Source organism: Varanus komodoensis, unplaced genomic scaffold, assembly GCF_004798865.1.
Source record: "Varanus komodoensis strain SLA01 unplaced genomic scaffold, ASM479886v1 scaffold1, whole genome shotgun sequence".
Classification (NCBI taxonomy): Eukaryota; Metazoa; Chordata; class Lepidosauria; order Squamata; family Varanidae; genus Varanus; species Varanus komodoensis.
The window spans coordinates 76,343,857-76,361,339 of record NW_025335268.1 but is presented as its reverse complement, the minus strand read 5'-3'; the positions used below and the strand labels follow the sequence as shown (position 1 = coordinate 76,361,339).

Genomic DNA, 17,483 nt, shown 5'->3' with positions numbered 1-17,483 from the left:
TCCTTGCACCTTGGCTAATTCAGAGATTCCAGGGAAGAGATTTCTCTCTTCAGGCTAGCCGGTCTGCCAGAGTCAGATTGAAATAGGGAATAACCCCCTTTAAATGTCTCTAGGAGCAAAGCCTGTAGGAATGGGGGACTGGGTGGAAAGACACATTAGCGTCCTTCTCCAATGGCTAGCTTGAAACCACTCTGTGAGAACCACCAGGTTGGTACCCTTGGTGCCCAAGTTGAATGGGTGCTGAGCCCCTCCTGCTCTCACCCATCCACATCTATATGGTGCTTTTTTTCCGATTTATATCCTGCCTTTTTCCTACAAAGAGCTCAAGGCAGCTTACATCATTCTCCTCCTCCGTCTTATCCCTGCAACAACAACCCTGTGAGGGCTGAGAGTCTGTGACTGGCCCAAAGTCACCCAGTTGGTTCCATGGCCAAGTGGGGACTAGAACCCAGATCGCCTGAGTCCCACTCCCATGCTCTTAACCACTACACCACACTGGCTTTTGTGGATGGGAAGATGGAATAATTCCTTAGCCTGCTTCTGTTGCCGTTACTGCTCCTCTCCATTCACCAGGTTCCACAGCCACTCCAGAGATGAGAGGAGCAGATCCCTGCAGATCTCTGTCTAGCCCAGCAACTGCTGGGTGCTTATCAAGCTAGCTGGCCTCATTCACTCAGAGGGAGAAAGGGACAGTTTTAAAATTGTTAGCTGCCTTGAGCACCATTTGTTCAGCTGTACAGCTATTAATGTTAAAATATCGTGTAACAATCTATTTTCTTTCATTTTCTCAGTGCCTGAAAGTGCTTCACTTGGCACAACATGGCGCCTAAGAAAACAAAGTCAAAAGACAAGAAAGGCCTGGCCAAGGAACAAAGCATTTCTTGCCAATTTGTCAGCGAGAGGGAGCAGTACCTGCAGAAGGAATATGCCATCCTGACAGAGCATGTTAATACATACACGGAGCGTGTGGAGCACTTTCAGTCAGAAAATGAGTTCCTGGACAAGGAGGCGCAGCAAATCCGAGAGAACAGCAAAGCTTACCTTGCCTATTTAGCCAAGCGCACCCTGAAATGCCAAAATGCCATCATAACACTGAATGATCAGAACCGTTCAGACCTGGCACATGTTCTAAAGCAAAAGGAAGAGCTGACCTCACAGTACACAGACAAGGAGAAAGAAATGAGGAGCCAGCTGATAGAAATGGAGACCAAGTACTCGCTCATGAACAAAGAAGTTGAAGAGTTGAAGCCCTTCAAAGAACTGCAGTCTGAACAGCTGACCCGGATCAGAGAGTTGGAGAAGGAGCTGTTGGCTATGAAAATTCAGCATTCGGAGCAAATGCATAAGGTCAAGAGTCAGTTCCTGCAGCAGAAAGCAGAGTATGAAATCAAGTCTCAGCAGGAAGTCCAAGCTCTGGCCAAGAGGGCTGAGAAGGAAGCAGTGCGCAGTCTAATCCAGCACACCAAGCAAGTAAAAGCTGAAAACGTGCGCCTGCGCAATGAACTTTTGAACCTTATCAAACGAGCCCAAGGTCTGAAAGGCATTGTGCAACAGCTCAGAGAGCAAAAGGAACAGCTTCTCCGGGAGCTCCAGTATGGTCAAGACCTGGCACACCTGCGTCACTGGCTAACACAGCAAGGGGCTCCGAGGTGCATCTCCTCGCACAGCAGCTTAAGAACTAGGAATAGATCAAGCTCCACACAAGCCACTCCTACTCAAGTGACCATCAGCAATGACCCAAAATCTCCCATAAGTGTCCAACTGGCAGCAGATAACTTCCTAGCATCTCAGATTCCAGCATCAAGTCGTACAGAAAACAGTATGCTCCATTAGCAGGTAGCCTCCAGAGGGTATTTCAAGACACCAGTTGCGATCCTGACTTGTCACTGGCATCCTAAGTAGCTCAGCCAAAATTGACCTTCTAATTCAAAGGGAGCTCAGACTCCCCCCCCCACCCCGCTGCAGAACCAAGCAGCAATTCAGAAGAGCTTCCTCTCTACCATGTATCACAACCAAGGCTTCCTGCTTTTTGTACCTTCCCTACTGGGCAAAGAGAACTGGGAAACATTTAAATGAAAGATAAAAAAATAAATGGAGGTTTATGGAACCTATTCTTTTATAGGCAGCCCATCTTTCTGTTAGTGCTGTTGCAAAAACCTGTTTATTTCATGTTACATTTTGCAATTGATTGCTGCTAGAATGTTATCATGAGGTTTCATTGTGCTGTGAGCAGCTTGAGGCAGATTTATATGCAGAAACATTGGAAGAGAGTCAGAAGGGGCCTCTCAGGCCATCTAGTCTGGCTCCCAGCTCCAGCTGGCTCTGCTCATATTATGCCCAACATGTGGTTGTCCAATCTTTCCTTGAACACGTCACTGATGGGGCCCCAACCACCTCCCTTGAAAGCCTGTTCCATAGCCAAATCACCCCTTTTTCTTCCTCTTCCTCTTCTTCATCTAGCCAAGCTAGCTGACCACTGTTCCTTTTATTCCTTGCTTCATTTAAATTAACCCAGATGCTCTCAATGTCATCAATTGACATGGAAGAAGGGGTGAACAGTCTGCTGATCAAATTTGCAGACAATACTAAATCCGGGTCAGTGGCCACAACTGTGGAGCAGGTACTCCAGATCCAAAAGGATCTGGACAGACTATGGAAATGGAGAGGAGACAACAGGATGGCGTTCAATGTGGATAAGTGCAAGGTCTTGCACTTGGGGCATAGGAATAGGTGTCATAAGTACAGGTTTGGGGATAAGTGGCTGGAGAGCACTTGTGAAAGGGATCTTGGGGTGCTGGTTGACTGGAGGCTAAACATGAGTCAGCAGTGTGATGTGGTGGTTAAGAGGGCAAACGCCACCCTTGGTTCCATAGCCAAAAGTGTGGCCTGTAGATCAAGAGAGGTACTACTGCCGCTCTATAGAACTCATACGGAGGGAACTGGGCCTTTTCAGCCTGGAGAGATTCCGAGGGGATCTGTTGGCGACAGATTGGTACATGAGGGGGTGTCACAGACTTGGGTTGAGACCTGTTTCCCCATGGAGTGGAGGGAAGGATGTGTTCCAATGGAGCAAAGCTCAGGGAACTAAGATTCAATTTGGATGTCAGGAAGTACTTCCTGACAGTTAGGACCCCTAGAGTATGGAATGGGCTTCCACGGGAGGTTGTTGAAGCCCCATCCATGAAGGTGTTCAAGGATAGGCTGGATATGTACATGGTAGGCATGTCATGAGTGGAGCCGGCTAGAACCAGGGATCAGACTGGATGGCCTGAGAGGCCCCTACTGACTTGCTATGTTTCTATGTTTTTCTGTGCTGTGAAAAAGCCAAATTTCACTTATTTGGAAGCTTATTAGAAAAGGAGCAGAAATTAAAAGGTGCCAGTATCACAATGCCTCTATACGTACCTCTGGCACAAACATGCCTGACATCAAAACTGCAATGAGGGGAAAGGCATATTTCAAGCACACAGTTCACCGTATTCAACTTTTATTAATGAGCCACAAAGCTGGATTCAATGCCCTTGGGGCAAATGAACTCGGAGACATCAGGGCTGCAGAAGGGATTTAACAAGGATTTAGCTGTGGGGGATCCAGTTAAGACGACTTTGCCCAAGTATTTCATTCTAGGCAAACTGTTCATAGACCTCTCCTGCCCCGTGAAGCAATGGTCTTGAGAGTGTTGTCCTAGTCTTTCACTGAAGGAAGCCGTGGATTATGGAGACTAGCCTGGGCTGCAAAATCTGCACTGAGTTTCTTCATGATTGCTCCGTGGCTCGGGTCTTGCTGTGAGCATTTAGTGGAACCATAGTTTTCTTTCACATACTTTGCAAATGGAGCAAGTGGTTTTGTGGCTGGTGTGCCATCTTTCCAGGTGGGTTGGCACAGCACAAACTTCCCCCTGCAAAAAGCACAGACAAAGCGTTCCACATCCAGGGATCTGGAGTGGCGCCCAATCCTAAAAGGACAAACAAAAGAAAATCAGTGAGGGAACAGGAACAGCTGTGCGACTATAACTAGCTGACACTCTTCAACAAAAGTAACAGAAAGCAGCCCCAGGATTCTGAATGCCAAGCTAGAGGAGAGACTGTCCAAGGGGAGGTATCATGATTACTATAGAAAGAGCACTATGAGGAGTAAAAAGGGTGAGGCCCAGCAGTGAAGGTTAAGGAGAAACAGCTATGTTTTGCAGAAATCTTCATCCCACTTCTTAGAATAACTTTCTCCAATGCTGCTAGCAAAGAAGCAAGCAAGCACATTCAAATACATGCAAGTAAAATATGCGATGGACGGCTAACATAAGCAGTAGCTGAATGCTGCACAATGTTGTTTAAAAGGCATTTTTGGGGGGATGACTGTTCAGGATTTGCTGTATTTCTTTGCTCACTGTATTGTTTTACTTATCCACACTTTTATTGCATTTTATGCTTTTTACGGATAAACTATTTTTATTTTTGTTGCAGAAATCTGCCTTACATTTGCTTTGTATAGAAGGCTAGATGACAATTTTATAATTAAAAGTAAATATACAAACATAAGAGAATTCTATCTGATGAACCAAACTAGTTCCTGCTAGAATCAAAAAACGAGAATCATAGAATGGTAGAGGTGGAAAGGGACAGAGGGCCATCAGGCCCAACCCTCTGCTGAGTGCAGGTCTCCAAGTTAAACCATCCCTCTCAGATGGCTGTCCAGTTGCATCTTGAATGCCTCTAGTTTGGCAGAGCCCACAGCCTCCCCAGGTTAACGGTTCCATTTTTGTACTACTCTAACAGTCAGGACATTTTTCCTGATATCTTGTTGGTTCCCTGTAACTTAAGTCTGTTGGTCTCTGTCCTGCACTCTAGGATCAAGAGTAGATCCTGACCCTCTTCAGTGTGACCCCCTTCTAAGTAACTGGTAAATTGCCATCGTATCTCCCCTCAAGTTTTCTCTTCTTGAGGTTAGACGACCAGTTCTCTCAATGTCTCCTCACAGGGCTTTGTTTCCAGGCACTGGATCATCCTTGCTGCCCCTGAACCATTTCCTGCTTGTCTGCATCTTCTTAAACTGTGGTGCCCACGACTGTACTCCAGATGAAGCTTAGCCACTGCTGAGATAAGGGGAACTGTTACTTCATTGCATTTGGAAGTGAGACTTCTATTAATGCAGCCTAAAACAGTGTTTCATAGAATAGCAGAGATGGAAGGGGCACAAGGCCATTGGGTGCAACCCCCAACTATTGCAGGACAATAAGCTACACCACCCATTCAGTTGACTGGCCTGATGCTTTCTGAATGTCTCTGGAGAGGGAGAAGCCACCACTTGCTCAGGTAATAGGGTCCATTGCCCTTCTGCTCTGACAAGTGATGCAATTCTTCTTGGTGTCTTATCCTTTTTTGACTCATATTCATCTTGTGATCTGTAACAATTCCAAGATCCAGCTCATTTCCAGTACTGTTGAGCCAAGTATTCCCCATGTTGTAACACTGCATTAGGTTTCTTTTTGCTAGGTGCAGATCCTGGCATCTGTCCCTACTAAATTTCATTTTGTTGTTTTTAGCCCAGTGCTCCAACCTATCAAGATCACCTTGACTCTTACTTCTGCCTTCCAGAGGACTGGCTATCCCACCCACTTTTGTGTCATGTGCAAATTGTTCCTGCAGTTCCTCATCCACATCATTAATGAAAATGTTGAAGAGCACTAGGCCCAGGACTGAATCCTGAAGTGCCTCACTTGTTACCTCTCCCTAGTTTGAGGAGGTGTCATTGACAGAACTCTTTGAGTCCGATTCTGTAGCCAACTGTGGATCCACCTGATCTTTGTTCCATCTAGCCCACTTTGAGCTAGTTTGCTAATCATGGGTAGCTTTGTCAAAAGCTTTGCTGCGTTCAAGATATACTATGTACACAGCGTTCCCACAGTCCATTGGGGACATTAGCCAATCAAAATATGAAATCAGATTTGTCCTGAGTAACAGTGGGATCTGTTCTTGAGAAATCCATGTTGGGTTCTAGTTCTCACTGCATTGTTTTCAAGGTGTTTGCAGACTGACTACTTTAGTATCTCCTGCAGAATTTTCCCAGAGATTGATGTCTCTCCCTCTCTCTCTCTCTCCCTCTCTCTCTCTGATTTATAAGCTGCCTGATTAGCCATAGGCTTTCTGGGCAGCTTATATACAATCAAGGAACAAAATACAAGAATATAATTCTGAGCATTCTTCTGCCAATTCCTTCAGGCCTCTAGGATGGAATTTATCCAGCCCTGGAGTTTTGAACACATTCAACTCAGTGAGATGATCCTTCACCATTTGCCTATCATAGTCTCATCGGATAGTAGAGTTGGAAGGGGCCATGAAGGCCATCGGGTCCACCCTCCTGCTGCTGCAGGACACCACTTTACTCTATCCCACTCAGATGGCTGTCCAGTTACTTTCTGAATGTCTCCAGTGTGGGAGAGCCCCCACCTCTCTAGGTAGCTGGTTCCACTGTTGTATTGCTCTGACAGTGAGGAAGCTTTTCCTGATATCTAGCCTGAATCTGGGCTGCTGCAACTTGAATTGATTACTTTGTGCCCTGCACTCCTGTACCAGCAGGAATAGATCTTGACCTTCCTTTTCGGAACAGCCTTTGAGGTTCTCCAACCACTGTTCCTTTTATTCCTTGCTTCATTTAAATTAACCCAGATGCTCTCAGTGTCATCAACTGACATGGAAGAAGGGGTGAACAGTCTGCTGATCAAATCTGCAGACAATACTAAAGCTGGGTCAGTGGCCACAACTGTGGAGCAGGTACTCCAGATCCAAAAGGATCTGGACAGACTATGGAAATGGGGAGGAGACAACAGGATGGTGTTCAATGTGGATAAGTGCAAGTTCTTGCACTTGGGGCATAGGAACAGGTGTCATAAGTACAGGTTTGGGGATAAGTGGCTGGAGAGCACTTGTGAAAGGGATCTTGGGGTGCTCTAGAGGTCACCAACACAGTTGTACCAGAAAATGGGAGTATGTTACAAGGAAGGAAAAAAGGGAGAAAACTAAGAGGGGGAAAACGTCTCCAAGACCACAGCATCCTAATTTGTCCCCATCACAAGAGAAATGTATTATCCTATAATCTGAGTCCTTATATATTTGCCATGGGAAGGGTAGATTTCGTTCTGTATCTTCCAGGGATGGTCACATCTCGACTGTACCCTGCAGTACGCAGGGGTACCTTGCCTCACGAACAAAATCTGTTCCAGGACTCTGGTTGTGACCCAAACTGGTCGTGAGACACGTTAAATTTCCCCATAAAGTTCAATGTAAATAAGGTTAATCTGTTCTGTAACTATTTTTTTAATCAGTAAAATGTGAAGCAAAGTGACAAAGAACAACAAAGATCGCGGCCATCTCCCCCCCCACCCTGAGTGAAGCCATCTCCTCGCGTCCATCATCCCTGCATGCACCCGTCATCCCGGCGCTCGGGGTGGCGGGGGAAGATGGCTGAGATCGCGGTTGCACTCATGCAGAAAAAATGGGCTCAATCACAAGCACGCTCCTACAGGAAAGACGGGTGCGATCTCGGCCATCTCTCCCCCCCGCCACCAGCACGATTGCGGCCATCTCTCCACTTGGGGTGGGGGCGGGTGGAGAGATGGCCATGATCGCAGCCGCCACCCAATACGGAGTTCGCGACCTAAGTCAATTTTTTAATGAAATTTGTGTTTGCGACCCGATTTGGTCGTGAACTGAGGCGTTCGTGAGCTGAGGTACCACTGTATATACAGGCTACTGGGGAAGCTCATGATTGTCCCAAATGCCATGAACTTCTGTGATGCATCAGTAGATGCCTCTATGTGGGTAGTGAATCCAACTGATAATGTTGGTAAACTTCAGCATTCTCTAGGAGCCCAGCTGGCAGGTTATAGCTGCAGGGGGTGCAGAAAGACTTCTGGGCCCTACCATAAACTTCATTATCACACTCCATTCATATCCCACCAATTTTCCTCTTGCCAGAAATCCATAACCTTACATAGCCTTGCTCTCCCCTTTTCTTCACAGCAACCCAATGAGGTAAGTTAAAGCAAGAAGCAGAGACTGACCCAAAGTCACCACTGAGCTTCATGGCTGAGGGAGGACTAGATGTCTCAAATCCCATTTCAACTGTCTAACCACTACGCCGTACTGGTCTTGTTGGGTATGAAACAGAGCTTAAGAGTCCTGGAAGGGCCTTGCAGGCACAGAAAGGACAAGACTGCAAAATCAGATATATCTGTACTTCTTCCATGCTGATCTAGTGTGGACTCCTTCCAAGAAATGGGGCAGGGGAAGCGTCAGGGTCTGACAGTTTTCCATCATTATTTAGCTATATAAGCACTTGTAGGATCAGGATTCTGAAAATTAGAGGTGTAAAGCTATTGGGAGAAGGAGTTCCCAAAGAGCTGAAAGTACAGAATACATTGCTAACCCTGTACTGAATCCAAAATGATGGGATGTGGAAAAGCAGTTCAGCTCACCAGATACTACCAAGGATTTGTGCCAGAACTTGCAAGCAGTTCAAATGTCACATTAGAGACAAGAAAAGGCAGGCCTCCCCAGTCCCTCACTTACGTGTTTTTGCACTTAGAACATTCATAGGTGAACTTATATTTGATCTCATAGTTGTGGCACCGTGATACCACTGGGAGCTCTGGATGGATCATGGAAGACTTCTTGGCATAGAAACTCCAAAATCGGCCATGGCCATCTTGAAGGCCATGAATGAGCCATGTAGCTGCATGACACAGTTCATGTATCATCGTGTCCCGAAGCCGATCTAAGCAAGAGACAAAGAAAGGAGAAAAATTAGGAGTCCTGGAACAATGAGATTTATGTTCCCCATTCAAACATAGGCACACATGCGCCAGGCTAAAACATTTGAGGGAATAATCATAGTAGAGTTAGAAGGGGCCAGAGGGTCCAAGTTAAACCATCACTCTCAAATGGCTGCCCAGGTGCCTCTTCAATGCCTTTAGAGAGGGAGCACCTACAACCTCCCTAGGTCCCTTGTTGCATTGCTCTGACAGTCAGGACATTTTTCTTGGGAATCTTGCCAACATTTGACTTCCTGTAATTTGAGGAGAGGCAATGCCAGCACAGGTTTCCTGTGTGATGTCATGATTCTGCTCTAGATCATAAGGGAGTCCAGTTTATGCATGACGGAAGGACACTCTGAGCAATACAAATATAATGGAAGAGGATGATATTGGTGCAGGAGGAAGAAGAGAGGAAACAGCTCATGCTCTAATCCCTGGGAGGCAACAGGCAGAGGAAATAATTTCCAGGGGAACATCATTTTGGCTGCACTAGATTAACCCAATGCATCGTGCATGTGACACCTTAAAGATTAAGAAGTTAATCTTGGCATAAGCTTTCCTAGACTAGGAATGCATGGAATAGTCAACTGATCATCATGCATGCAAGTGTATGACAGAACACAGGTGACAGAAGGCTCCTTTGACATGCGGAAAAGACACTCAAGTTGTATTAAGTTTGTAGCCATTTTCAAAGTTTGCCTAAAATCAAAAGCTACCATCCACATAGACCTTGAAAAAACACAGAAAAAAAAAAACTAAGACGAGAAACCCCAGTAATCAGTGTTTTTCAGGAGATTACCACAAAATTATTTAGCTTATTTTCTGAAAATCCGAATAGCTTTAGATTATGAAATATCATCTTTTAGAATTTAGGACAAGGGGTTTATATCACAAAGTAGCAGAGTTAAAAGGTGCCAGAAGGCCTTTGGGTGCAACCCGCTGCTCAGTGCAGGACTCCAAGTTAAACCATCCCTCTCAAATGGCTGCCCAGTTGCATTTTGAATGCCGCCAGTGTGGAAGAACCCACAACGTCCATAGGTCATTGTTGTACAGTCAGGAATATTTTCCTGACATCTAGCCAGAATCTGGCTTCCTGTAATTTGAGCCCATTTTTCTGTGTCCTGCTCTCTGAGGTGATAGAGAGAATCGATCCTGTCCTTCCTCTTTGTGACAGCCTGTTGAGTACTTGTACAGTGCTATCCTATCTCCCTTACCTCTTATTATCATCTCTTCTTAAGACTAAACATGCCCAGTTCTTTAAATTTCTCCTCATAGGACTTTTTTTCCAGCCCCTGCATCATCCTTGTTGCCCTCCCCTGAACCCTTTCCAGCTTCTTTGCATCTTTCTTCAACTATGGTGACTAGAACTGGACACCGTACTCCAGACAAGGGCCAGCCTATGCTGGGTAAAGGGGACCTAGTACTTCATGTGATTTAAAACTGATCCTTCTATGAATGCAGCCTAAACAGTCTGGATACGTCAATTGGTCCAGAATAGAGCAGCCAGAAAGATGACGGGGACTGGCAGGCATGCACATACAACACCAGTCCACTACCACCTTCTGCCATCTGGCTGCCAATTGAAGTCCGAGCCCAAGGTATGGTGCTGGTGATGACCTATGAAGCCCTGAAGGGCTTAGGACCTTATTAGCCAAGGAGCGTCTCTTCCCTATGTGACTTCCTACCCCTTAAGATCTGGTGCAGAGGTCCTGGTTCGGGAGCCATCCTTGAAGATTGGGAGGGTGGCAACCCAGAGCAGTGCCTTCTCAGCGGTGGTGCCCCAGCTGTGGAATGTGTTCCCCAGAGAGGTTCACCTGGCACTGACTCTGTATTCCTTTCAGCACCAGGCTAAAACCTTCTTATTTACCCTTTATTTTAAGGTGGATTAGGTTTTAATGTGGGTTTAATTCAATGGATGTATTGAATCCTATGCTTTATTTTAACCTGTTTTCATTGTAAGACAATCCCAAGACTGTTGTAGTTGGACGGTACAGAAAGGTTTTAAATAAATAAATACTGAGATAGAGTCTGATTGGGGCGGGGGGGAGGAGGGCTAGGCATGAACTGGGTCCTGCTTCCTGCACTGCCCTGCAGCAGTATTCATCACAAAGACCTGCCTATGAAGAGGCACCTGCTCCAGTGGAAGGACTACCAAGATCCTTCAGTGTTCTTAGTCCTGCAAGACTCCACCAAGCATTCCTGCAGATTAAGTGACTGGGAAAAGTCAACTCAACCTACATGAGCCATTCTCTTTTCTGGAATGTGTATCCTGTTCTCAGTCCAAGATAAAGAGGAATACCGGAAAAGCATTGGCCAAGACACCCACCAGTGGCTGCCAGCAAGATGTGGAAGAAGACTGCTTAACACTGATGTCCTTTCCCCACTTACCTGCAGAGTCACAGACTTTTTCTGACAGCATTATCTTGGCATAGCGTTGCCCTGCAGGGTCCTTCACCTGGCCAGTTATGCAGCAACCTGCTGTTTTCCGCATTTTCTTATTCCAAATTATTTCCATTCTCTGTGGCAACTGAGGGAAGTAGAGGAGAGTACATGACCAGCCACTGACATCCTTCCTAGTTAGAACAGAGAGCAGCGGGAACAGGCTTCTGTGGTTGCAGTGAGGCTGCTAAAGGGGAAGACTGGGCCCGTTTTAACTTCACTGTGTGGCTTTGCTCACTGCTGCCCAAGGGCAGTTGTAGGTAAGGCTGACTCTGCTCCTTTCACAAAGAGAAACCAGAGCACAGCATGGACTGCACGTGCTACACTGTCCTCGGGCAACAGGACTCTGCAAGGAAGCACCACACCGTCATTGCTTAAGGCACCACAAGCACATCTGGGCACTTGCCCAGCAACCACCCCCTAGCAGGGGATCGCTGAGAACAGCCCCCTGGGATCAATCCTCCTCCAAAGAAGAGCTTATATCTTTGAGTGCCCCTACTCCCTGGGTTGAGATTCCCCAGCAGAATCGTGTGTTTCAGCTTAGCTGATGCTCTACAATGCTCATCTGTAGCTCAGAGACTGGGTTGCCAAGATCTTCATTGCCAGCTACCTGAACAGTTTACCAGTCAATAGGAGTGCTACGTGGAGACCTTGGCTTTGAGATGAAGCCTGCCAGAGCAGAGACAATAGAAATGGATGGCCTACAAATTTTTAATAAATATATAAATAAATTTGCGGCAGGCGCAGAATGGAGGCTCCTTCCCCTGAGTCAGTATTGTCCAGCTGAGGGACCACTGTGGGAAGACCACAACAAAGGGAGACTCATTGATGGAGGACGGTCACCGAGGACGACCTCCTCAAGCAGCCTTAAAAACCTTGACCTAGCACCTGTTGTAACCCTACAGCCTGTGTCCCGACACTGGGACCAGTGTTCCCAGTTTCTTTTCTCACTAGAAATAAAACAAAATATCCCTAACCAGACTTTCATTCCAAGAGCTACAGTTTCTTTGACACAGGAACGCAGGCAAAACCCAAGCAGGACACCTACTCAGACCAAGGCAGGGACCTCCAGACACTGGTGCCCTTGACACAGAGAATCAAGCAAAGAACCAGCTACCAAGCACTTCCCTTTCATACACAACTCTCTGTATGGCCAGCAAAAGCCCAGCTCAAGAGAAATTGATCGTAACCCTTTCCTCCCCCAAACTCTCAATGGAGAAGGAAAAGGGCAATTTATCCCAAATCCTGTGGGGCTTTGGTAGAGGAGAAGGTCAGGAGTGACTCGTCCCTTCTTCAAAAGCCCAGCTCCAGAGCCCTTACCTGATTCCTCTGCACAAGCCACAGAATGAGGCAGGAGCAGGTGCACAGCTGTGAGCAACCATACATGGGGAGAGGTGATAAAGGGAAAACCCCCACTGAAATACACTACCTTTTGTTCAAACACAGAGCGGTTATAAAGATCATACAGGTTCTGTGCCAGTTCCTCCTTTTTACTCCAGAAATGCTTGGATTGCTGAGATTCTGGGTCCGACAACTCTTTCAAGAAGCAGCCCTTGACCTGGCACAAACCTCTGAAAAGACACGCAAAGCACAGAAGCAGCTGTGACTTTGTAAGGAATGTAGCACCCAGCCCCCAGGCACAAAGAAGGACACCCAAGTCTGCTAATAGGGAACTGCATCACACAATGTGGAAGGAGGCAATTGTGCTTGCATTAGAAAGCAAGGGCAGCTGTGAAATACTCCCCAAACCCCCACCTTCCACTTGCTCTGCACACAGAGCAGAAAGCCCAGTGCCTAACAAGACACAGAAAGGAACCCACGAGGGATGGGAATTCTTGGGGGGAAAGGATTCTCCGAGCACAACTGCAAGCAATTCCAACAAGAAAAAAATGTAGAAGCCAACAGAGGAAGGCCATGTGGCTCCACAGCAGGGTCAGGCCACAAAGGAAGAATATAAACTAACAGTGAGTGCTTGCTATTTGGAACCCAGCGCCTCTTTGCCAGCCTCAGGGCCGCCACCAGCACCAGCTTTCAAGGCTAATCCCTGCACTGCCGGCACACCTCTCCCTACACCTTATGTCCTGTCCGTTTCCACACTCTTCTCTCATGCCTCTCTCCTTTCTCCTCCTTAACCTTTCCCTGTCTCTCCTTCATCCGCTTTGCCCACATTGTCCTCCCTACCCTCGTCCAGGGGTTGCTCATTGAGCTCAATCTGCGCCACAGTGGGCAGTGCATTCCTCTGGCTGCAGTCCACACACCACCCTGCGGAGTCCCTCCTGGGAGCAGGAACTCCTTCCCTCATCAGTGCTGCTTCCCTTTCTCTTATCTGCTCGCTGGATGCCAAGAGGGAAGCAGCAAGCCCTGGGGACCTCTCGTACGAGGAAATGCAAGGTCAGGATATGGAAGGCTAAAATAGGAAATAAACCGAGACTAGCAAGGGATGCTAACAACAACAACAAAGCATTCTTCAGGCATGTCCAAAACAAAAGACACATGAAAGTGAAAGGTGTCCAGCTACTTAAAGTGGATGGCAGAGTGACATTAGATGACAGGGGAAAATCAGAGGTCCTCCAATCCTACTTCGCCTCAGTTTTCTCCCACAAGAAGATCTGCAAGAGGAAGCACAAGCTAAAAGTGAGGGAGGCAGCCCAAGATCAACAGAGAAATGGCCAAGGAATATCTAAATGGAATAAGCATGTTCAAATCTCCAGGGCCTGATGAACTTCATCCCAGAGTCATAAAAGAACCAGCAAAGGAACTCTTAGAACCACTGTCTATGATCTTCAATAAATCCTGGAAAACAGGAGAAGTGTCAAATGACTGGAGAAGGGCTAACATTGTCCCCATCTCCAAAAAAAAAGGGAGTGGGGGAAATGACTCTGTCAGTTAGTTTGACATCAATCCCCGGAAAAATTATGGGGAAAATTGTTAAAAAATCAGTCTGTAAGCACTTCAAAGAAAATGCAGTGATTAATAAAAGCCAACATGGATTTATCAAGAAAAAATCCTGTCAGACTAATTTAATTTAATTTTAGATAGGGTAACCTCCCAAATGGACAGTGGAAATACTGTGGACATAACCTACCTCAACTTTAGCAAAGCTTTTGACATAGTTCCCCACATAGGAAAATAAGCACAGACACTTGTATAGCATCAGGGCATAGAATAAATGATAGTTCTGCCTTCATCTGAGGTTCCTCAGCCCTTCTCCACTGTATAAACAGGGCTTTTGAGGAGAGACAGATTCTTTGCAGGCAAATGTAGAAAATTCATTCAATTTTTATTTCTGTCTCAAGCATAAAAGGTGTGTGGGTGGGCATGTTCCTTTTTTCTTAAAAAAAGACTTCTATTCAATTTTAAGGAATTGCCTGAAAGTGTGGAAATCACTGCCTCTTAATGTCAAGGTAGTCCCTTTCCCCAGCTCATACCAAATTTGTGTAGACATTAAATGAAGCCATTTAAACAACAAACTTTAAAAGAGCGATTTGAGGAAACCAATAAATTTTAATTCCTCATTTCTGGAAGGTGCTTGCAACTTTGGAGTCTCTTAGATTAGCATTCCTTCTTTCCAAGCCAGTGCCTGTGCCCAGGCTCATTTCACCCGACGCATACATCCTAGTAGATTCTCAGCTTGACTACCACTGTCATCGAGTATAAAAGTAGCAGACATCATTGATGAGAATGAATTGGTCTAGTCTACACGATGCCCCATTGTGGATAACGAGATGTGAGGGGTGGGGGCTGGCATGCGGTATGAGCCTAGACCTCTTTCGGAAGGGTGTTTTGTGTGTGGGCATTAAGCCCTCCTGACAAACTATAGATTCTTTGGTTCCCCTGTCCGCTGAATGCAGGGCACTGACTCCCATGGTGTCTGGGAAGCAGCACGCAAGCCCCTCAGCCAGAGTGACAAAAGGCCCCGGCCACGCTTGCCCAGCTCACCCATCCTTGCCCAACCCAAACTGCCAACAAACGATAGCACCAAGCAGAGCTTTGAGGAAAGCAGGTTAAACTCTGAAGCTTCAGGAAGGCATCTTGAGCACCTGGAGGCCAGACAGTTTTTGCATCCATCATACCAGTATTCAGAAGAGGCATAGAAAGAGAGACAGAAATATATAGGGTGAACACCTAGCTAAGAGGTGGCACTAATCCAAGATATTTGGATGGTGAGACAATAGACTATACTTCCTAGAAAATGGAATTCTGGCAAGGGAGGGGATGCACAACACAAGGACTGGGAAGAATATGTTTAGCCATGAATGTGTTTTGCCTCATCAGGAGAGCAAAGAGTATATTTGGGGGACAAAAAATTGTGTACCACACCAGCGAGGGCCCAATGACAGACGTCCAAAAATGTAGGAAGAAAGCTAGGCTATAAAGCACACGATATTAGATGGCTAAATACTCATGACAAGAATATGGAAATCAGCCTAAATTCAAACTCGCAGTACTCTATGTTACTGATCACTTCCTCCTACAAAAAGTGGAAGAAGGAATTAGAGGACTGGCTGTTCCTGACGTGGGATGACTTAATGGCAGTTACTGGAATCCTCAGGGAGAGCAACTATGTCAAGCTTGAATTTTTAATTTTAAAGGCAGCAAAAGCCAAGTGCATCCAAACATACAGCTTGGGTATTAAGCAGGCTAATTTTAATAAACTCAGAACAGTGATAAGCAAAGACCGATGGCAAGTGCCTGTAATGAAAAAAGCAATCCAAGATGTGTGGGAATTTTAGAAAAGGGAATTCCAAAGTTGCAATTACAAATGTTATTCATTGCTATCTTTTTGGCACTGGGCAAAAATGTTTTTATTTACCAGACATTTTAAGAATTGCTGAATTAATATTTTATATTACTAAGGCATTTTAATGAGTGTTATCACTGCTGTGCTGGAGGTAAATTTAATTGAGTGTTGTAAGTATATTGTATTCTATTGTATTTTACTTTATGAATCTCTAGTGTATGACTTTTTATCATATGAATTTTATTGTAATATATTTGTTTTGGATTGTACAGTGCCCAGAGAGCCCTAACAGGCTAAAAGAGCAGTTTATAAATGTAACAAATAGATAAATAAATAAACATGTTTCCTACAAGGAAAAAAGATAGAAGACAACAGAAGAAGTTGGTGTGGCTTCACAAAAAATCTTAGAGATGATCTGAAAACAACAAAGCACAGTTATAAGAAGTGGAAGGACAGCCGGGTCTCAAAAGATGAGTACAAGCAAGAGGCAGAGAATTGTAGGGGTAGCCTCAGGAAGGCTAAAACTGCCAATGGGCTGAGCTTAGCGAGGGTTGCCAGCAGAATAGTAAAAAACAGGAAAGAAATGGTGCTTCAGCTGCTTGGTGAGAATAGCAAAATGATCACAGATTTTTTTTACAAAAAGCAGCCTACTATGGCTGTCTTCTGAGCCCAGTAGAGGTTTTATGACCTCCCTGGCAAATATGAAGTACAAGCTGAGCTGGCAGTATTGCAGGATGAGATGGACAGACAAATAGTCAAAGAACAACTTAGACTGGAGGAGGACTGATGCTGCCCGTGTCTTCAAAAAGAGAAAAAGAGGGAATGACAGCCCAGTCAGGCAGACATCAGCCCTTGGGAAAATTCTGGAGCAGTTGAGAAAGCAGTTAATCTGCTTGAAAACAATGCATGGATTACTCCTAACCAACACAGATATGTGCAGACGGGGCCTTCAAATTGTCCTGGATGGGGCTGCATTCTCCCTGAAGGACAAGTGTCGTGAGGGGCAGCCCAGTATGTAAACTTTCCACACATTCTAGAGCAATAAAACTAAAGTCCTTTAATGCTAATTGTCTACAAGATTTACAATTCTACAGATAAGTTCCCTAATAGCGGTCCTTGCTAAGCAGAAGTCAGCCCTATAATGGCTCCTCTTCCTGAGCCCACGTGGGATCGTTCTCCCAAGTCACGCCTTTCCTCCCTCTTACGCAGTCTACTTTGTAGCTGTTCAAATCGGCGTAAAATACGTCTGCTCTGGGCTCTTGAAAAATCCACGACACCTATTGTGTCTTCTGTTTCTGGCTCAGGGAGATCAGCATCGGGGGGAAGATGCAGTTTGCTCTGCCTCCTTCTGAGCAGAACTTGCAGCTTCCTCTTTCTCATGACTCTGACTCTGATAAAGGTCCAGGCGTTTGCTCAACGTGCTGGGGCTCAGAGGAAGACGCAGTAGCTGGCTCAGCCGTCCCTGCATTGGGTTGTGGGGTCGACTCTTGGGCA

The 17,483-nt window shown here is 45.9% G+C and overlaps 2 protein-coding genes across 3 annotated transcripts in view; one reads left to right on the top strand and one right to left on the bottom strand.

Annotated features, from left to right (window-relative positions):
* The first annotated feature begins 819 nt into the window (after positions 1-819).
* LOC123023842 (coiled-coil domain-containing protein 166-like) lies at positions 820-1,833 on the top strand. The gene has a single exon (XM_044430921.1). It carries the CDS (start codon positions 820-822, stop codon positions 1,831-1,833), a length of 1,014 nt encoding a protein of 337 aa, XP_044286856.1.
* Positions 1,834-3,453: 1,620 nt separating this feature from the next.
* Positions 3,454-17,483, bottom strand: part of GCNA (germ cell nuclear acidic peptidase) — a 31,982-nt gene continuing 17,952 nt past the window's right edge. For both annotated transcript variants that reach the window (XM_044429796.1, XM_044429788.1), the window contains exons 8-11: positions 12,678-12,819; positions 11,198-11,336; positions 8,565-8,769; positions 3,454-3,955 (exon numbers count right to left, since the gene is read on the bottom strand). In XM_044429796.1, the coding sequence (XP_044285731.1) occupies positions 3,685-3,955; positions 8,565-8,769; positions 11,198-11,336; positions 12,678-12,819 (757 nt within the window). In that variant the 3' untranslated portion in view covers positions 3,454-3,684. The remainder of the gene's footprint in view (positions 3,956-8,564; positions 8,770-11,197; positions 11,337-12,677; positions 12,820-17,483) is intronic.

What these genes read in the sequence shown, in the direction of transcription:
- LOC123023842 (XM_044430921.1), top strand. Translation starts at nt 820, where the DNA reads ATGGCGCCTAAGAAAACAAAGTCAAAAGACAAGAAAGGCCTGGCCAAG.